The sequence below is a fragment of the Sander vitreus genome, chromosome 9 (assembly GCF_031162955.1).
Source record: "Sander vitreus isolate 19-12246 chromosome 9, sanVit1, whole genome shotgun sequence".
In the NCBI taxonomy this organism is placed as follows: domain Eukaryota; kingdom Metazoa; phylum Chordata; class Actinopteri; order Perciformes; family Percidae; genus Sander; species Sander vitreus.
The window spans coordinates 16,362,458-16,384,117 of record NC_135863.1 but is presented as its reverse complement, the minus strand read 5'-3'; the positions used below and the strand labels follow the sequence as shown (position 1 = coordinate 16,384,117).

At 41.9% G+C, this 21,660-nt stretch overlaps 1 protein-coding gene across 4 annotated transcripts in view; it reads left to right on the top strand.

Moving 5' to 3' along the window:
• Nucleotides 1–21,501, top strand: part of arhgef18b (rho/rac guanine nucleotide exchange factor (GEF) 18b) — a 35,721-nt gene extending 14,220 nt beyond the window's left edge. For 3 of the 4 annotated variants that reach the window (XM_078258935.1, XM_078258937.1, XM_078258938.1), the window contains 20 exons: nucleotides 1,910–2,096; nucleotides 2,794–2,900; nucleotides 4,286–4,426; nucleotides 5,068–5,318; nucleotides 5,523–5,648; nucleotides 5,796–5,913; nucleotides 6,057–6,311; nucleotides 6,473–6,549; nucleotides 7,138–7,316; nucleotides 7,465–7,538; nucleotides 7,897–8,082; nucleotides 8,298–8,444; nucleotides 8,800–8,915; nucleotides 9,401–9,469; nucleotides 9,665–9,712; nucleotides 9,911–10,192; nucleotides 10,962–11,111; nucleotides 17,966–18,317; nucleotides 19,006–19,149; nucleotides 19,655–21,501. In XM_078258935.1, coding sequence (XP_078115061.1) covers nucleotides 1,910–2,096; nucleotides 2,794–2,900; nucleotides 4,286–4,426; nucleotides 5,068–5,318; nucleotides 5,523–5,648; nucleotides 5,796–5,913; nucleotides 6,057–6,311; nucleotides 6,473–6,549; nucleotides 7,138–7,316; nucleotides 7,465–7,538; nucleotides 7,897–8,082; nucleotides 8,298–8,444; nucleotides 8,800–8,915; nucleotides 9,401–9,469; nucleotides 9,665–9,712; nucleotides 9,911–10,192; nucleotides 10,962–11,111; nucleotides 17,966–18,317; nucleotides 19,006–19,149; nucleotides 19,655–19,983 — 3,338 coding nt within the window. In that variant the 3' untranslated portion in view covers nucleotides 19,984–21,501. The remainder of the gene's footprint in view (nucleotides 1–1,909; nucleotides 2,097–2,793; nucleotides 2,901–4,285; nucleotides 4,427–5,067; nucleotides 5,319–5,522; nucleotides 5,649–5,795; nucleotides 5,914–6,056; nucleotides 6,312–6,472; nucleotides 6,550–7,137; nucleotides 7,317–7,464; nucleotides 7,539–7,896; nucleotides 8,083–8,297; nucleotides 8,445–8,799; nucleotides 8,916–9,400; nucleotides 9,470–9,664; nucleotides 9,713–9,910; nucleotides 10,193–10,961; nucleotides 11,112–17,965; nucleotides 18,318–19,005; nucleotides 19,150–19,654) is intronic. The other variant, XM_078258936.1, reaches the window with a different exon arrangement.
• Nucleotides 21,502–21,660: the final 159 nt, after the last annotated feature.

The following is a 21,660-nucleotide window of genomic DNA, read 5'->3' as shown; positions in this document are numbered from 1 at the left end:
TGTATGGTTTTCCTAGGTATATTGAAAATAAGAGGGTTTCTCAGCAGTTTCCAGAACAGAAGTGCTTGCTATCCATTTGCCAAAAAATGCAATTCTTGCAGAAATCTCCAAATGTCAAAAGGTTTTGATACCAAATCACAGCATGGATTTTTCTGTGGTGTTCCTCAAGGTCATGATGTTTAAATGTGGTATTTTGGAGGGATTTCTGACCTTTTTATCAATTCTCGAGTGTTATATGGTATGGTAAATGGTTAAATTGGGCACCAAATCTACGTAACAAAAACTGATGCAACAACGAATATCATAATGTACTAAGCACTTTCACAATTTATTTTAATTAATCAGTTAATTAATTTTTGTTTCTGATTTATGACTAGAAAAACTGAGTAGTTTCCCTGTATTTGTGTCACGTGGGCTCCGCCACGGCCACGCCTCTATGGGAGACTAGCAGCAGGTCCTGAGTGTATTGATTCCAATGAGAGAAGTGAACGTGAACAAAGATTATGACCGATTCTTTCGCCACATAGTCACCAAAGTAAATATTGGATCCAATTTTCCCAAGCCACATATCTCCAGAACATTCTGACACTAAAATGACGTTTTTTAGACGGACACATCAGGAGACCTTGTTTGAGACCTGTTTCTGTCTTAGGACCAAACTCTCGCGAGATCTGGCAACACGAATAAGCGAACGTCAACTAACGTTCGTAAACGCCCTAAAAAAACTAATCTCCATTATGCCAAATATGTCTTACATATTACGTTAGCAAAAGAAAATGTTAATAAATTATACAAATAACTTTTCATCCATCCACACGACGTTCACTACACTTTCAAACAAGGCCACACCTATTAAGGAGACAGGAAGTGTGTTCCGTTTCATACCATTGGCGCTGCTTGAGATGCTTTAGATCTTTAGTATAGGGGATCTTTGATACCACTGCTATGTTGATTCTACTGTTGACCTGCTATCACCCCCTAAACATCCCCTGTCCCCCACATCTACCGCTGTAGAAAAAGGGGTGGAATGCTAAGGGGTCAAGACTGATTTAATTTATTATCAAGTGATAATACTATATAGTACTAATTGTAAAATTCAGCAGGTCCCATTGCATGTGATCGAACCCGCAGGAGACAGCAGCTTAAGTTAATCTCCTGGAGCAGTTGTTATTTTCTTCTGAACAGCTGGAGTCCTGTCAGCCACACCTGAGTTCTCTCTTGTTCTGCTCTGGCCAATCAGTAGCTCGTGCAGGGGGTCGGAAAGATGGGGAGGGAGAAATGGAGGAAAAGTGGAGAATCAGAAATTACGAGAACAGGAGGGCTCGGACATAAAGGATCTGGGCGAGTCACATATATAAACCAGGCTTTGTGCCTTCCTCTGCGTCTTCGGCTTACACCAGTGAAGGCACATCACTAATTACTTTTGCAATAATACTGATACTGCGACAGAGATTATTGTACCTTACCTTGGCGTTTGGATTATTACAAAGCTCCTTCTGCTGCTCCTCCTAGTTTGAGCCATTAACAATGGAGCTAGCGGTTACCAAAGGCGCTACCCAAATGACGGGGACCTCCAAAGGTTGCTCCAGTATTGCTAACCTATCCTCCTCTTCAACCCCATCTTCCTCCGCCTCATCGTGGGGTCTGTCTGGACACGTTGGTGTCCGAGTGTTGATGCACCGCGACCTGATCACCTGTCGATTCTTCCGATCCCTGCCTCGATCTTGGCTGAAAAAATACTGGGGTCGACGCGTACAGCACCCGTCTGCCTCTTCGTCCTCATCGTCCTCTTCTGCTATGCGCTGGTCATCTTCTCCTTTCTCTCTCTCCTCACCTCGTTTCTCCTCATCTTCCTCCTCTGTATCCTCTCGTTTTCTCCGTTCACCTGTCTCTCATCTTTCTTCCCCAGCGCTAAAAGACCGGGACAGAGAGCGGGAGCATTTGGGCCCAGCCTCATCACAGGCCCTGGATGGCCACCCAGGTTTTCACAGCACCCCAGGCATGACCATAGGTCTGTGGGGACCTAGCACTCAGTACACCAGCTCCACCACAGCCTCCAGCCTTGGCCACAGCCTCCGTCACCGCAACAGCTTAGGGTGAGTTTCTCTGCCTTTCAAGTTAGACTTTTTTACTCCTCCACTGAAAGGCTTTTTTTTTTTTATTTTTTTTTTTTTTTTTGCAGAATATTTTTTATTTTTTTATTTCTCCCTTTCTTTGTAGCTAGTTTCCTTTTAAAAAGAAAGATTGCTCCTGAATGACAGGATTCACTTTTACTTGGAGTGCAAAAACCACCACTTTCTTTCTCTCAAATGTATAATCCTGTAGATGTTTACAGGACCTGCTGTATGTTAATGCCGTATATTTTTAGATTATTTGATGCTGAAATACTGTTTTTTTCTATGCCATATGTGTATTTATAGTTGACATATCAAGGCAAGCTGTCTTTTCTAATATAACCGCATTATGAAACTGAGTCTAGACGGCTCTCAGAAGTAAGACACGTGTAACGAGATGGTAAGGCTGTGGGAGAGAGAGGGAGAGACAGACAGAGGCATAGGGAAGGTGTAAACGAGCACAAGACAGGGAGTCATAGATGAGCAACAATAAATAGGAAATAAACACGTAGCTGCCTGGGTTTCTCTTTTATGGCAACATTTTTGTATTTGTTACTGTGGACCTGTAAATGCACATGTTGGCTCCTAAATGTATTTAAGCTAACACCAGCTAGTGGGATTAAGTTTGGCTCAGTGTCAGCATGTATGCCACCTTGGACCTGTGGTTGTCGTCCCTCAGATCCCTCCCTGGGGAGATGGATGAGACGGATGCTCTCCGCTCCAAACGCTGCAACGAAGACGCCATTTCCCTTGCTCCCTCCACCGCCGAGTCCATCATCGTTGAAGGTAAGTTGACTGACTGAGGAGGGGATTCAACTTGAATTTCAACAGTTCCACTTTCCACACTTGGTTTCCTGGAGGGAAATGGTTTATGATGGTAACAATACCTTTATCACAACCTGTACAGTCCTTAAGAGTTTTGCGTTTGCCAGTGCAGAGTGATAGTTTGTATTAAGGGAGTTTTTTTTAAATCCAGGGAGGAGAGAGTATGGAGTGTGTTTTGTGGAGTCAGGGGTGACCTCACCCTGTCTCATTAAGTTGTAGTGTGTGGGAGAGACAGACAGTTTAACTGGGTATCAGCTTTCCACATACAAAGAGCTACTGCACCATCTTTTTCTCCCAGCCGCCCTGTTTTAAGGTTTGTTTTTTCAGACACATGCTTATCATCAAAGCGCTACAGCACCACTAGTACTCACATAGGAGCATGTAGATTCTTATTTTATCTCTATGTTGTCTTGCAGTATATTGCTGAAGTAACTGCAGAAAAACTTTGCCTGAATGACCACTAATAAAAACATTTGGGTTACTGTCTTGTACCTTACGTATCATTTGAAGCACCAAGCTGACCGTATCAATAAAAAACTCTTAACCACAAACAGCTTTTGTAAGGAAGTATTACCTGTTCATGAATAGTAATGTAATAAAAGTATAGAGTGCAGGGTCGGCTGAAAATCAGCATGTCTTGAACTGAGAGTAGGTCAACAATGATGGTTATCATCGTCTAATCCACAAGTTCAGTCTTTTATTGGAGCACAGTTTTAAATGTGCTTAACCTCCTTTCCTTTTTATGTACTTATACGATCTTTCACTTTGTTCTGTCATACTGGATGACACACACAGTAGTGTCATAATTATGGGCTGGTAAATGCCTTATATTTTAGATTTTCAGTATGGACAAATTGTGTTGTTGAATCAAGATTACTCCGTTCATATTGCCTCATTACTATCTCCGTGTATCTTTTTCAGCCCGGCCTAAACACAAAAAGACGAGACATTACCTCAGCAGTGAACTATTCCTAAACTTGGATGCTTCACAGTTATTAATGGGAGACCTTTTCTGAGAGAAGCATATCATTGTTCATCATTTATGAGTGATACTAAATGTAGAGAATTCTGTTAAAGTAATCTGAGGACTTGAGTTACTGTTGTCCTTTAGAGGAAACAAGATCTGTTCATTTTATGTCATCAATCATTTTGAGAGTGTTTGAGAGTTGGTGATGATGTGAACGATTTTCTGCTGTTCTACTTACTTTTTACTTTTAGCTGATCTTTCAGTGAAAACACTGACCAGAACATGGATCCCCAACTTTGTGCAATTTCCCGCCAACTTAAAAGTTTTCATTTGTATTATAACACTGTAATGTGTGATAGTTTTTGATGCCTCTCCTCAGATGCTCACTATGCAGCAGTGCGGGCTGATCTGGAGTCTGATGCCCAGGACCTGGAGGCAGAGTCATGGAGTTTGGCAGTTGACCAGCAGTTTGTCAAGAAGCACTCTAAAGAAATGGTGAAGAGACAGGATGTGATATATGGTAAGTGTGATTTCTTGGGTCGTGTTCACACCTGTACCTGTCGGATCAATGAGTCACCTGTCCTCCGGATTGACAGGGTAGCTCATTGATTGGATAGTTTTGGAGAACTGTCATTCTGGCTCATCAGTGCTACACACAATCGCAGGGGGGCGATTGTGTGTAGCACTGATAAAAGTGTACTCCACTGATTTAGCATCGCACTCCAACATGGTTGGACTCACGGTTGTAGTAGCTTTGTTATAGTATTAGTAGCTGCTGTAGGCTGAGCCACTATCCTCAAGCAGATTAGGCGCAACTTCTTTTTCAACTCCTCAAGCTCAATTTTGAGGGACATCACTTTGTGGCTCGCTCAGGAGCCACAAAATACTTTATACTACTTTTTTCACATATGCAGTAGAACTCCACAATATCTGTAAACAGGCTCTGATGTGGTGGTATTCCCTTTTTAATTTTAGGACTATTTTAAAGAACAACTTTAGCCAGATGTATGTACAAGGAACAGATATGAGGAAAATAGGTTATGGAAGGTTTGGATGGCGTGCAGCGCCCAATGTGAGCTAGTCCATAGCATTCCAATGCATGTTATACATGTATGTGCTTTACATGGCAGAACATAAAAATCTAACTTTGTCATTGTACAGAGCTGATGCAGACGGAGATGCATCATGTGCGAACACTGAAGATAATGCTGCATGTGTACGTCCGTGAGTTGAAGGAGAACCTCCAGATGGACTCAGGCAAGCTGGACTGCCTGTTCCCCCGCTTGGAAAACCTCCTCGAGCTTCACACACATTTCCTGTCTCGTCTCAAAGAGCGACGGCGAGAAAACCTTGTTTCGCCCAACGACAGGAACTACGCAATCAACAGATTGTCAGACATTCTGATCACACAGGTAGGGTGTCCAAGAAGAACACGCATGCATACAAACGGCAGCATTGATTTCTTGAATACATCACATAATGGAGTTACACATGCAGAATATGATGCACAAATTATTAAACAGCATAGTACTTGTGCAGCGGTGCGATACGGGCCAGCATACACACACAGACTGCATAAACAGAACAGAGACGTGACACTTTTCTTTGTTCTCCAGTTCTCAGGTGAAATAGGAGAGAGGATGAAGGACAGCTATGGAGATTTCTGCAGTCACCACACGGAGGCTGTCAGCTACTACAAAGAGCAGCTGCAAAACAACAAAAAGTTCCAAAACATCATACGGGTGAGACACATTAGTCTTCAGATTTAAAAAAAAATCCGATTTAATGCACAGTACATCTGTATTTAGGTGTATTAAATCCGCTTGCAGTCTGCAAGCGAATTTAATTAACATTAACATAAAATTAAATAATGTCTTTTTTTTCCTCAGAGAATCAACAACCTGTCCATTGTGCGGAGGTTAGGAGTAACTGAGTGTATTCTGTTGGTGACGCAGCGCATTACCAAGTACCCAGTACTAGTGGAGCGCATTGTGCAAAACACTGAAGGTCCAGTATTTCACATGCAACTTTCTGCTAAATAAATCACTTTTGAAGAGAATACTCCTATATATTTAATGAGGAATAACTTTACCCATTATAGTTCCATTTTGCTGTATCTATAAAGCATTGCATGTTTTTTCTGTCTCCAGCGGGTTCAGAGGAGCATGAGGATCTGACTCGGGCGCTGGGTCTTATTAAAGACACCATCGTTCAGGTTGACACGCTAGTTAATCTCCATGAAAAGAACTCTCGACTCCGAGAAATACACAACAAGATGGAGCCAAAGGCACTGGGAAAAATCAAAGATAGCCGAGTGTTTCGCAGGGAGGACCTGGTGCAGGGCAGGAGACGACTGCTGCATGAGGGCACAGTCAACTGGAAAGCTGCTTCTGGCAGGCTCAAAGGTATGATATGGCATGATGGAAATACTTTACTGATCTAATATCTAGGTGTGTGCATATATATATTTGTTACTTAATAAAAAAAATACTCATACATTTGAAATGTGATTAGGCTATTATAATCTACCTTCTTCATTTGTGATTTGTTTTTTTTGTCCTTCCAGATATTCTTGCAGTGCTCCTGTCAGATGTGTTGCTCTTGCTACAAGAGAAGGATCAGCGATATGTGTTTGCTACAGTGGTGAGTAGGGTTGGGTACCGAAACGTGGCGCCAATAGGGCACCGGTTCCGATGTAAATGGTAGTGACGAGACCGAATAAGAACGAAAATTTCGGTGCCTGACTTTTTTTTTCTTTTTTAGAAGCATCGATGCACGGGACGCTACATTACCGTTAGCTAGTAGCTGGATTAAACGCAATGGTTAAAATGCTGACAGCTTACGTTAAGCAGTGTAAAGTGTGACTGTATTTCCCTGTAGAGGATTCCAACACCGGGACGTAACAATATATATATATATAATATTTTAGTTCAGGCATCGTTTAGGCACTGGCACCATTTCAAAAGTATCGTTTTAGCACCGGTATCGGAAAAAACCCAAACGATACCCAACCCTAGTGGTGAGTGATTAGTGATCAGTTCTGTCAGTATGACACTAACAAAAACAATATGTGTATCAAAGAGGAATACGCAGTAAGAGTAGTGTGCAGTAAGATGTGAGTGGGAACGGAATTTAATCAGTCATACGTGACGGCTCTGTCATAAAATGGTACTACCTTAAGTACCAGTAACCAAAAAGTCTCTTTTCTCTTTCTTATCGTTATCCACGCAGGATAACAAGCCGTCAGTGATCTCTCTTCAGAAGCTGATTGTCAGGGAAGTGGCCCATGAGGAGAAAGCCATGTTTCTTATTTGTGCCTCGTCCAATGAGCCAGAGATGTACGAGATCCATACCAACTCCAAGGAGGAGCGAAACACTTGGATGGCACACATACGGCAAACTGTTGAGAGGTAGCTGTATTTACTCAGAGAGGAAATAACAAAACAAAAATAGTAATATTAGTATGATTTAGATACAACAGAAAATGTATAGGAACCTTACTCAGTTTGCTTCCTCTGTCTCCCCATCTGTAATGGCTTCTGTCCTGTTCCCTCTTAGTTGTCCTCATACAGAAGAGAAGCTGTTCAGTGAGGAGGAAGAGGCCCGAGCTTTCAGGCTCAAAGAATTTCAAGGTAACTGCAGATTAAGTAAGCAATGACATTCATAAAGAATCTGCCCAGAAAATCATGTAGTAGATGTACTAGGCCACAAGGGGGTGCTCATGTAATCATATTAACTTTAACATTGTTAGAAGTTGATTACACTTTTTCTCTACATCTCATCTCAGTAGATCAAAACTGATTTAGGACACATAAATTATATTCCATACGACAAAAGCTGTTTACAACACTTAAGCATATTTGAGTGTGGTAAACACAATAAACAGAGTATAAATGCACAAGAAGTGAGCATGGGCCAAAACTTGCATCCCTATCCGTTGTTTTAAGACATTAAGTCCTCTCTTATTCAATTTCATGTTTTCCATTGTAGAACGGCTGAGCCAGAAGGATGCAGTGGTCATCCAGGCTCTTACTGAGAAGCTGCAGCTGTTTGCGGACATGGCAGAGTCTGTGGCAGGTCTAGAGGACACAGCTTCACGTTCCAGACTTCTGCTTCGAGGAGACGCCTCAGACCTCCAGCAGGGGGAGTCCCTTCTTAAAGGAGCTATCACTGAGGGTAGGATAATGCTGCATGATATGTGTATCTGCTTTAGATACAGAGGTATGGCATTGTGTGACTTTTACACACAGATTTAGTCAATCTCATATACTGCTCGCTGCAGCCATGTATTAAATCAGTAGGTCGTTGCATTGCTGAATTTGCTACTGTTCCCCTCAACCTCTCACTCTGTTCAGCTTTTCAAACCTAACTTGCTATCGCTTTCACTTCAGTGGAGAATCTGCAGAACCTGCTGCAGTCTGGAGTGAGGGACGAGGCTCCAACCTCACGGCTGGAGGAAGGGAACGGCTCTGGGGTTCTGCCCAGGCGAGCAGATACCTTTGGGGGCTATGACAGCAGCCCCACCATCCTCAGTAAGAGTGAGTCCAGCACAATCCTTGCCCTGAGGAAATCTACCATCTAATGGACTTGCAATTGTATTTCAGTGGCCTTTTATGCCATTAATAAATCATGAATTATTAAACAACAAACATATTTTACTATTGATTCTTTAAATTGGTTTTCTTAGTTAGAATTATTTGTACAGTTTTTCTAATAATGTTTTAATTGATGTCCAAAGCATTTCAAGACAGTTATGGGCGAATACATATATATGTGTGTTGTTTCTGTGCAGTGTTTGTCAATATTTTTATGTGTGCGTTTGGTTTAATTACTCGTGTGTGTTTGTCACTGTGTCCCTTTCTCTGTGTGTCGGTGTTGCTGTGTCTGTGCCAGATGGCAGTGTGAAGAAGAACTTTTCTGGCGAGTGTAGAAACCGAGACAGAAGCCAGAGAGCCAGCTCTGACCCTCAGCTCAAAGACCTCTGTGGGAGCCACACCCTGGAGCAGACGGTAGGGGCTCAACACACACACACACACACACACACACACACACACACACACACACACACACACACACACACAAACAAACGCATGCACACACACAAACGCATGCACACACAGATACAGATAGTATATCTTGGGATGAGTCACAGTGTTATTTCCTGTAAATAGTAATTAACAGAGAATAAATAGTGATCTGGAAAGTTTCCATGTGCCGATGTTTACTGTAACCCTGTTCTCGCAGGTGTGCATAGCGTCAGTTCATTCTGAATCGAGTACCAGCTAGTATTATCTATTGTACACAAAGTATAGCTTAAAAAAAAGTCATATTAACTCATTTTAAAATCACATATGACCACAACAAATTTCAAATGTTCTAAATGTTTTCACAGTATCTATATTGTTTTGTAATGTGTTGTACTGTGTACAGTACTCGCAGTGTTTGTGATGTTATTTCATTAGTATGAGCTGTGTGTCTGACTGTTGTTGCTCAGGTTGATGAGAGCTGCTGCTCTCCTGCCAGATGGAACCGCATCTGGTCCACCTCCTTCCCCGAGGCTGAGGTAAACTCTCCTTCTCTGATCTGTCACCTTATGCTACACAACTCTGCTGGATTTGATGTTCAAAGCCATGCCTGCTGAACTATACAATATAATATATACACATGAGAAGATTGCTAATCCAATTAAATGCTGTGTTGTTTTGGTGATTCTGGTAATTATTTGATTATGATACCCTTGCCTGTGTCTCTATTTTAGTTCTTTGACAGAGTGCTGATGCTCTCCCAAAGGCTCTATAGTCTACAGGTAACACTGTCCCCTCCACTGTTAATGCAAATGTTTACAAGTGCAGTCAGTGAAAGAAATAACAAACTGAAACATGATATATTCTGTATGTTTGCAATTTCTGAGTCACTGTAATGGCGAGTAAACATTGTCTCAGTACAAAATTCAAATACGTTGCCTAATGACCATATGTTATTTTTCTCCTGTCTCCGTTTTCAGGCCATCATATCACAGCAGGACAGTCACATTGAGCTGCAGCGGGCCTCGTTGACGGAGCGGGCCTCCCTGCCCGGCCGCCACAGAGGGAATGTGCTCTTGGAGCAGGAGAAACAGCGGACTCTGGCCCTGCAGAGAGAAGAGCTGGCCAGCTTCCACAAGCTGCAGTCTCAGCACCGACAAGAGCAGCAGCGCTGGGAGAAGGAGAGGGAGAGGCACCGGCAGCAAGTCGAGGCCACTGAAGCCAGGCTCCGACAAAGGGAGGAGGAGTGTAGACGGCTGGAGGTGAGGTACTCCGTCCTACCTGAGGGCTGTGAAACTGATTTTAATCTATTTAAAATTTGTAAAACACATGTGCAAAAGGCTTAATTTCATGACCTTGCAGCTCTGTGTGTGATTTTGTTATTTGTATTCTAGTTTGTATGACCTGTACACACATTTTGTATTTCCTTTTCAAGTTCATGTCTCAGTTAAGTGTGTACATTTTGCACACTAGTAATTTAAAAATAGACAAAACTAGATTAAAGCTGCAAGCAGCAATGAACTGGCCCTCGCACCTCCCTGCATGTCAGGGTGCTGGCGGGATGCTGCTCGAAGCGGCTGTGCATTTGTGCGACCGTCGGACACTGTGCACAGAAGTTAGACTTTATTTCCTTTGTGGAGTGTGTGGTATTGGAAATCATGTATTGCAAATGTTATACCACTTCCTCCTCAAAATGATGGACTTCCTGTTGGGTTTAGGATATACCTCCAAGAGGCCTAAGTTGGGGGGGTTTAAATTAGGGGGTGCTATTGGACCACAATTTGCCAGCATAAGATCATAAAACCATAAAATATAAACATTTTCACCAGTTCTGATGCATTGGTGAGTTTTCGAGCACCTTAAGCCTCCCATAACAATGTTATTCATTCCCCGAAATAATAATAATTCCTTCAGTTTTTTAGGGTCCCCGCACCCGTCTGTGCTTGGGCCCTAAAAGACAGGATGTATTTTACAAATATCTATATTTCACACAAACTTTGCAACATTGCTTGTTTTTTTTTTTTAATGCAGGGGCATTTGATAGAAGAGAGGAAGGAGCTGGAGAGTCAGAGGGAGACGTACCAGCAAGACCTGGAGAGGCTAAGAGAGTCCACCAGAGCTGTGGAGAAAGAAAAGGAACGCCTGGAGCATCAGAAGAAGATCAAGAGGAAGACTATTGAGGTGAGGAACTTGTCACAGTACACAGTATACCTTGTATTTGGAGAAATGGCTCACCATACAATACTAGCAAGACTCAAAATGCTTTGCCTGTTTATACTACATTAGATGTCTGCATACATGTTCACATGTTTTTCGGTACATTCGGTAGCAGATGGCAAAACGTACGTCATGTGGAGTTTCACAGACACGGAGACTATCAATGAAGCTGAAGCTAACAAATGTGTAAAATTAGTTCAGTTTGCGACACAATGTGATTAATTTCAGATACACTTAAAATTCATAAATTCAAGGAATGTTTAAGTTGTAATATTGATGACTAATTGTATAAAGATTTTTAATTATAATTTGTAGGGGACTTTGATTTAAACAATGCTTCTTTTTTTTTAAATGAAACGCTAAATCGAAGGTCATATTACAGCACCTTTTAAAGTTGTGTGTGGGAAATGAGGGTAACAGCAAGGTGCTCTTGACAGTGAGGTGAAGAGGTAATACCAGGAGCTATAGTGCTGGTGATGATTACTCACAGTATAAAGAATAAGAAGGGGCTTTCCCGTCTCTCTTCCTTCTTTTTTCGCGGTTTTGTTGTCAATTTCCCAAAACTTTCCCTTTTTTTTTTTTTTTCTTTCTTTCTTTCTTTCATCCCATCCCCTGGGCATGAATCCTTTATCCACCCTTATAAGGAACTTAAGCATCTTAAGCACTGATGGGCCAAATATATGAATGAAAGAATTTTAGTTTAGGTCCGCCTACTTACTAGAAAAGAAGCATTAGTATCAGCATCCACAGTCTGTTCCATAGATGGACGAATGGTAAACACACATACAACTGAATACTTCTCTAACCACTTAACCCAGGAACCCACCTACGTAGGGAGCAGTCTCTTTCTCTTCACCTCTCTTTACCTGTTCTCCTCTCTCCTCCCTGCACTATCCCTCTATCTCTCCAGTACAATGCAGGTCATTGTTTGTACACTTCATGGGAGAGGAGCTTTGAGAAAGATCTGCTGACTGTAATTCCATGCCCGGTGCTAAGAGATCTGTCAAGAAGCTACAGTAATGATATTAAAAAAACTTAATATCAGCCTTTAGGGTTTTCAGAGGCCCGTATCACCATCACAGTTTGCTTCATTGGCATTCTGGAACTGTAGCATGTGGATTTTTATCTTGATACAGACTTTCTCTTCTAAACAAACTAAGAAGATGCAGGCTAACGTCATAGTTCTGTTATCCTTACTTGGGGTGGGCTATATGGATAAAATCCTCCATCACAGTATATGTAATTTTATATCGCAATTCGATATGTATCATGATATAAATACTTTTCTGGAACATCAAAGAAGATGTTGTTGGATAAAACAGCAATTTATGGCTAATAAAAGAAAACAACCAAACAGACTTTGTCTATGGCAACAATTTGTTATATTGTCAAAACTACTCTGCTGTAGTGTGATATTTTTTACTACTTAACAATTTATATAATCATATCATAAACATTATCCACAGTGTTTTTAGAGTGAACAGTACCCTCATCAGGTAGATTGTCACCTGTTGTCAAATCTAGGTTGTCTGTTGAAACTGTTTTAAGTCTTGGGCCATCCACTCTGTAAATGTTCCTGGGGTGTTAAACACAATTTTCCTGTATGGTGTACACTAGTAACCTATGGCTGATTTTGTAATTTCTCATTAGATTAGTGGGTACATTTTTAAAACGAGCTAGATCTATATTTGATCACGGGGAGAGACCTTAATGACAGCTCCACTTCCTGAGTCACACACATGATTCAGGTGGAGGCCATGTAAAACACATCTAATGATGTCACTGTCTAATGCTCCCATATACAGAAGAAAGCCAAAGCCTTTCAGCTGGATGAGTCAGTGGGTTCTTCTGGTTTCGGCTGAAAAAAAAAAAAAAAAAACATTTGTCAGTGATACACATGCTCCCATACAGATGGGTTTTTCTGATTGAGGCTGTCTCCAGTGATGTCATTAGTCCCTCTCTGCTGTCTGACATTCCTACCTTTTTCAACGCCTGACAGTTACCTGTGATTGGTCAGTGCCTCTTCATCCTGCATACCAAGCTCACTAACTGACAGATGACACAATGCTGTGCAAGTCCTGACTTGTCCCCTCCAAAAAAGCTACAGTGATTTTTTGTTTTTTTTGTTTTGTTTTATTGTTATTCATTTACTGCAGCTTTACATCTTCAGACATCTGGCTGCCTATCTACCATTCCAAAGATTTCACTGTAATGAGATCTTTCAATGACATGCCTTAGTCCTCAGTTAACCGGAGTCTTAACTCAAGATACTGAAGACAAAAACACAATCAGCTGACATGAGCTATTGAAGAAGGCAGGCCTTTAACTGTGAGTTGTACCTAGAACACTTCAGTGACTCCTGGAAAACCACAGCCTCTGGCTGACCTAATTTTCTGTGACGAGTAATGCAGGGACCCTGGTAATTACACAGGCCCTCATTTTTTTGTTACGTGGACTGCAAGATAAGACTAGCCTGACAAGCCAGACCCACATCAAGATGTTGGGTCTGGGAACTCACCATTGACAGGGCTCAATCCAAGGGGTGGGATAAACGGTTGTCTTTCAAATTCCCTCTGCACGCAATAGGATAGCGCCACAACCAAGCAGAGCAACGAAGAAGGTAGCGAAGCTAGTTGATAGATCAAACTTTTGCTGTATCCTGTCTGCAAAACTCCGAAAACATCTTCCTTTTTTTAAGAATGACTTCAGTGCCGTTCTTTGTTCTTTTCTCAAAGAAAAGCTTAACTCCAAGTCTTCCAGAAGACCACTGTTCCCAGCAGCAGCAGCAGCCATAAGCCCGCCCACCGACTCTATACACGACGTGATTGGCCGATCCAGAGTTTGGTTTTTTCAGATCGCAAGCCAACGGAGAGTTGCTAGACTGACCCTGGCTGCAAATTAAATTTGCTGCCGCTAGGGTGCGTCTAGATTTCTAGGCTAAGATAAGACCTGAACTAGGTCAGATCTACACACTATTAGCACTCAGCACCCCATTAATCATACCCATAATATTTGTTTTAGAGTAAGTAATGAGTTTGTGTGTTTTGTACACTTGCACATGTATGGGTTACAATTCTATACTGTTGGCTGTGCAATGGGAATTTCTTGGCTGTGGTTACAGGAGATTTGGAAGTGATTTTCCCCCCTCTGCCTCAAAAACATCACACTGGCTTTTCATCAGCTGTGACCTCAGAATTTGTTCCAGGCTTCGGGCCAGCCTGATATCAACACACATTTAATCACCACCACCACCCAACATTAAGACTCATCAGCAAACCCATAGAGCTATTATTAGACCTCATAAAAAAAGACATGCCTCTTTGTTTGTGTGTGAACATATGTGAGTGTTTGCGCAAGAGCGGTGCTAGTTGCGGCATGTCCTGACTTCAGAGGAACTTCTCTTTCAAGTGTTATCTCATGTGATCACACTTGGCCTCTCGATCAGGAACACTTTGGGCTCGGGCTTTTTTATCGGCTCTGCGCCAGCAGAGCCTCGGGTCTGATTGCTCAATAGTCCTGTGAATGCAAAGTCATAAAGCTTGTCCATAATCAAGGTTAGAGCTGGAGTTGAGGATTTGATTGACAGAAAAAGGTCAAGAGGAGAAATGACCTGCACAATACAGCAAGAGTCGATGGAAGGAAAAAAAAATACCACATTTGATGGAAGAAAAACTAAAAGGGTAGAAAGGTTCGAAGGTTCAATCCCCGGCCTAATGTGGAGGTCTTTAGGGGGAAATGCATCAGCCATTGCACTTCCTTTAGTAACTTTTTTGAGATGCCTTTAGGCAAAGCACTTAATTTAACAACTGCCCCTTTCTCCTGCTTTTTGCTCAAGAGCAGAAAACTGTAAAACTGGATTGCTACCTGCTCGGTGTGAGGAACATGACAGAGAACATTGCTTACATGGGAAGATTAGCAAAGCTCAAAAGAAACATTAAAAGGTCAGTCATAAAATGGTGACCCGTATGTGTGTTTTTTAGACTGAGTTATCTCTTCCCCTGTTTGGCCTCAGGCTGATTTACGATGCTGTTGTTGAGTTCATGTGCTATTTTAAAACAAACACCTAAGAGTAACTCTTTAACATGCGACTCTCTTGTTCTATAGTCAGCTGGTAGAATTTGCATAGAGAGGCTAAGATAGAAGACTGAGCTTGAGGGTAGATATTTTCTGTGCACCATCTGTCACTGAAGCTATCCTCACCTGTTTGCCGCACACTGTGTGCAGTACTATTCTGTATCCTCCTTCAACTGAAATATTGTTTTATCACCCATAGTAATTACCCATAGTTCTTGATTGATAAATTACTTTATTAATTATCAAATCAATTATTAAAATGGTTGCACAATTGACTAATCATTTTCGCTCTAATGTGAAGTCCGGGGAGTCTTTGTATAAATGGCTGAGTCATTGCTCAACCTCATCACGCTTCATACAAAACAGTATTTACTCTGCATGATCTTCACATTTTATAAACTGTATGAATTACGTGGACACAATTTGACTTTGGATTAGACCGATTTAAGGCTACAGTGTTTGCTAATCTCATTAATTCACCACAGATCAGAGCTGCACATAGAAACTAACTCGCAAGTCAATATCTCACATGTCAACTGTTCCACACATTATCTAGACCATTTAAGATTCAACAACCAGTATCTCCTTCCCACTGGTGTCACATTGTGTGCAAGGCAACATGTTGTGCAGTGTGATATGGGAGTACCCAGGCAGTTTTAAAGATGAGAGAAACCTGGCTGTATAATTAGTTAGTCCAAGCCTGTCATTAACCAAAGCCTCTGGAAAGCAGCCAGTGCTAATTGTTTATGCGCTGTCAGTCAGGGCTCTTTGTGTTCTGAAGCTTCCACACAGTTTACTGCCCTGGAAACCTGCTGTTTATACCGCTTAAAGCCGGTCACCTTGTTCTAGGAGCAATGCAACATCTGTGTGCCAAGATGAGTGAGTGCCGGAGGAAGAAAAATGATGAGGGAAAGAAGAAAGGGGGTGTGGAGACTTTTCCCAGTGCAGGGCCTCTCTCTGTTACAACTGGGGGAAGCTACAGTCTCCACACACAGTCACAGTCAGATGAGTCTGACCTTCATGCCTTGTAAAACAATGTCATCATGCGTTCCCCCTCTCCACAGGAAGTATTCTGCATCATCATCAATCATGCGGCATGTGGACTGCATACCAAACAGAACAGTTAGACTGATGCCAGACTTCAGGTTAAAGACACCACTGGTTTTAGAACTGGTGATAGACTAACTGATGTTTGTTTGATAATATATCATCACAATGATATTGGCCTTGTTTTAAATATCAGATTTTGTCATTGGACCATTGTTGGACAGCTCCTGATGTTGGTGTGCTTACATAATTGTTATTTAACCAATCAAGCATACTCATTTTTTGTACCACTCACATCATTTCCCATTAATAACCACTAGTTGTTTATTGGAAACCTATAATCTGTATCTGATTCCTTGTAATGAATGAATGTTTATTATTATTATTATTATTATTATTCATCCTCATGCCTTTTCAGTTGACCCTTTTTAGATGTTTAGCATGTTTAGGAGGCTTTTCAGCACCGCTGGGAATCATATTCATAGAAACAAACAACATCCTTTGCAAAATGTTGCTATCGCAGGACATGTGGTCAAAACATTGAGGCTGCTCAAAAAAAAAAAAAACGTATATACTGGTCAAACTATGTTCAGAACTGATTTTAGCAAGTGTGATGACTACTGAGTTTTAATTATGCACTTATTTGGTATTTTTAAAAAGCTCTCATCAGATTGGCACTGACCTGCAGTTAGTCTCTTGGCTGTAATTAGCCCAAACCTCAAGTACTTTTATGTTGCTTTATAATTGCAAAGCTGATTCTAAATGGCCAGAAATTGCAACTTTTAGACCAATTTTATGTTTTGACTTTTTATTTTAATGTGTGATAGAATTTCTGCAACATATTAAGTCACAGTTGTAGAAGGGCTTTAACTTGTCTTACTATAAAACAGTGAAAAGATGCTTTTTATAGTTCATGTAATGCAGAACATGGTATTACCAACACGTACAAACACTACACCACTCCATTGTTGCAGAAATCCTCCTGGTCAATCGTATTGAATGCAGATTGGATGATAATGTTGACTCGATCTCCAGATCATTTTTCCTTCAGTCTAGTAATTGGGGTGGACAATGCAGTCAGTGTCCTTTATCCACTGATGCCATTAGAGCCATTTTCTTGTTGCTCCGCTTGTCTAACAGGCCTGCCTGTTTTGTTAGACACGCCTTTATGTGCACAGGGACTATTAAGGGTTTTATGTTTCTCATTTTGTGTGTGTATGTGTGCACATTGTCTCTTAGAACACATCAAAAGCCTGTTACCAAACTGACCAAACTGTGTGCTCAGCAGAAGCAGTCGCATGGTTCTGATTCCCTCTGTAGCGTATAAATACCCTGCTCCTCGACAGATTGTGTTTCTGTAATGACACGGCGCACAGACGATTTATAGTGTGTATCTGTGTATGCGTGTCGTCTGTGCTCTTAAGCTGTTTTAAGTTTTGTTTTGTTTTCTTCAGAAATATACCTTCATACATAACAGCAGGCTGCTGCTTACACACACACACACACACACACACACACACACGTTCCACAACTCCTGAATCTGACCACAAATATGGATAATTACAGTGAAGAGTTGGGAAGCCGTCCTTTCTGAACTTGAATACTGATTTTGAAGTCTTGTATGATGACTTTTGCAACAATTAAAGAAGACTTCAGTCACCTCTCAGCAAATAACGTCCATTCTTCTTTTCTTTTAGGTGGCTCCTCTGTCTGGCAGTCTGAACGGGGAGCTCCTCATGTCCTCTGGCCTCAACACCTCCCCCATTGTCTCGGACCTGTCCCTCCCTCAGAAGCCCCTGGTGCGCGCCAGCCTGTCTGTTGCACCAGCCGACTATCAAGAGCGCCCTGAAGTGATGTTGCGGCGGGAGGCGAGCTCTTCCACCCTGCCGCTGAAGACAGAGGTGCCCCTTCATCTCTTCAGCACCACCAACCAGCAGCACAAACTGGTGGGGGTGCAGCAGCAGATCCCCACAAAGCTGGCCGCCTTTAGCAGCGGCAAAGGGAAAGGAGGCAAGATTGGCAAAGCCTCACATCGCACTGACAGCACTGGTAAGGAGTTAGATACTGAGGTTTACATAATCAACAGGTGGCACGGTGGCCCTGTGGTTATAGAGCGTCTTGATACCAGGTGGTCACAGGGTGAACTACATGAGTAGTTCTGAGTATGGCGGCCTTGTAACTGATATTTTAATGGAAACACCACTCAGACTTTAATCATACTGCAATGTCACAAAGTGTGAATGAATAGCTTGTAAGCAGGAAAGCACCATCCTCTGTATGTTTACTCTCTCAACAATTGGAGAGGGTGGAGTGTATGACTTTTCTGTTTTATCTGTTGCCAACTCATAATAACCTCAACATATCATAACAGATAACATACACCTTTATTGATCCCCAGTGGGCAAATTCAACTCACTCTTTTTAAAAATGTGTTTATGACTTGCAGGTGGTGTATAACAGTGCAGTATTTTCAGGGTTGATTCTTCTCACTCAGTTTTCTATCAATGTACAAGCCATCTGTACCTGACATGAGCTTGACCTGATCAGCATGATTAAAGTGGTTCATTAGGATCACATTAGCTGTCTAAATTGTGTCAGCCCTCTGATTTATCAAAAAGTGTTCAAGAGAGGCCAGGCTGTTCTAGTTTACCAATGCAATCTAATTTTACAATTAAATCACCCTCTTTCTCTGTTTGTCTCCCTTTTTCTTTTCATCCTCCCTCCCCCCTCCTCTCAGCCTCGGTGGATATGAAACAGATGCTGCCGCTGAAGCTATCTGCCCGAGACGACAACCCCCTCAAGGCCAAGCGTTCCATTAGCCCCCACCAGCAGCTCCCGCTGTCAGCCCCTCCTCAGTCTCTTCCCCTGCATCACCACGCAGGTACCTTTTTTAACGCAAACACACACACACACACACACACACACACACACACACACACCCCTTCCTTTGCTTCGTCAGGACAAACACAATCTCCTCCCGTCTGCCTTTGCCTACTGCATTATTAAACTTGGTTCCCACAGACACAAACCTGAGACACACACATTCTCCACCTGGGCAAACCGGACCCACCCAATCACGTTCCTGTCTAAAGCTTACATTCATGCCCAGCCTCACCCCATGTAAACACCTATCAATTTCAAATGCTTCACTGTGATTAATGGCAGGCTGTACTGCTGACACAGACGTTGTAATCTGTTTAATCCTGTGCCCTAACAATTACCACTGACAAAAAAACACTGGCAGGATTTGGGGGGATAGATTTCAGTAAGGCTGAGTAAGCCCAGCTGTAGTAAACAGGTATAAATGACTGTTCTGCTGGTAGTTTTTATGCTATTTTTGGACTAATCCTTGTTCTCTAATAGCCTTTCTTGTATGTCTCTGACAGATCAACTCAGTCCTCCAGACAATGCTGGGCCGGACACCCAGCCCACCTCCTCCATCAGCATCTCCCACCCTTCAAATGTTCAGAAGCCCCCCATGCCTCCTACACAGTCCCATCCTCAGCCCTCCATCCAGCCTCCAACCATCCCTCCCCACTCACCGAGCACCGGCTCCCTCCAGTTCCAGCCCCATCTGCAGCCGCATGGCCTCAGTCCGAACGCCCAGGCCCACGTCCAGGTAAATATTCACGGGCTCACTCACAGCCACAGCATGCCGCCACCTTACAAGATTGCCACAGAAGACCTCAATAAGGAGGACGTCATCTTCTTCTAAAGTCCAGTCTGCTGCCCCCGGATCAACCACTGTTTGCAACAACAACAAAAAAGAGAAGAATTATGGGATGGTTGGTGGTCCCAAATCAACCATGTGTCCCATTCCAAGGAGCCACTTGCATGCGATAATGTGATGTTGATGGTGTGTTTAGTGTGGGCAGGTGTAGTGTTATTGAGGATTGATAAGGTACGATGGTTTAAATATCTGTACAAAGATACAGCAATCCATAACGGAGCAGAGCCTTTGTCAGCACTTCAGTGGCTCATGAAGAAAACAAAAATGTTATTGAAGAATGATGACATTTCTATTTTAACACTGCTACTCCATCTTTGTATTTAAGATGCCACAGTTTCTTTTTTATTTAATTTTTAGTTTCTTAACTCAAGAGGACGACAATTATGAGGAGACCTTTGGCAAAGCAAAGGCTTCTTGTCACGTGTATAAAAAGGTTAAAATGAAGTTAAACTAATCCAAAGACGTTAGCCACGAGAGCTGAAGGGGATTTCACAATGTGAAAGGAAAACCGGTCGGTCAGGCTGGTTAGTGAAGCATGAAAAAGTGAAAGGTGCTGCGATGGTGCCCTGGCCTTAACCATCTGCTTCTACTGGACCTAGAACCACAAGGAATGATTTAACAGGAACTATCCAACTCTTAAAATAGGAACACTTTCATTTGCACAGTGTAAATACTCAATTCCAGACTAATGAGTGAACTTTGACTTAATGTGAATTGTTTGGGTGTACAGTTGTCAAAATTGTGAAGGTTCATTTTATTTTGTTGTTGTTCTTAACCATGCTTATTACAGAAGGCTGAACTGTGGAATACACGTTTAGTGTTGCCACTGGTTGTGAATCCTAAAAAAATTTTTTTCATGCTGTTGTGTAATGATGCTTCATTTCAATTAAGGGAGAGTTCAGCTTGTAGCAAATTCTACAGTTTTTTCAAATCGTGCAGAGTGAGACAAACTCAGGGATGCCTTTATGATGTCTGTACAGTTTAATGTTATGTGAGATTGGTCTACTTTAGGTCTTTAGTGCATTTCTTAGCTGTAACTCTTCTCAAATGTGGGTTTTACAATGAACTCATGTACTTTTTCTTGCATAATTAATTTTTTTAAACCCCATTTCACAAGAACATTAAGTTGCATTTTTGTTTCTGTCACCATGGTTGTAAGCTCTAACAGCAAGTGGGTTAGCTAATTGATGAAAGATCCCTCCTTTTAATACAGACATTTGTACATTTTATTATGCATTTTAATTAACCTTCAAGTCTATACATTTTCTAAACTTTTGGCAGAGTTGCTGTTGACCCTGTAGACATCCAGGAAACTAAATGTTGCATCACTGTACCCTGTAGACATCAAAAAGGCCTTGCTGAGTTTGTTACCTTGCACAAAAACTATCCCTTTAAGAGGAACGTCTTTGACAAACCCATCTGTTGCCATTTTAGTGGAACCGGAGTTTACTGTACAAGTCATGACATTTTAGGCTGCATGTTTTAAGGGCAAAATTAACTTTTTAACCGAGAACAGAGAAAATTTGGGGTTATAGGCTCCATCATCATACTAATAGAACATGTAAAGGAAAGCCTCTGTGTTATTCCCAAATGTAAACAGTTAAGATTAACAGATAAGTCAGATAATGACAGAAAGCCTAAATGTGCATACTGGAGCACGGT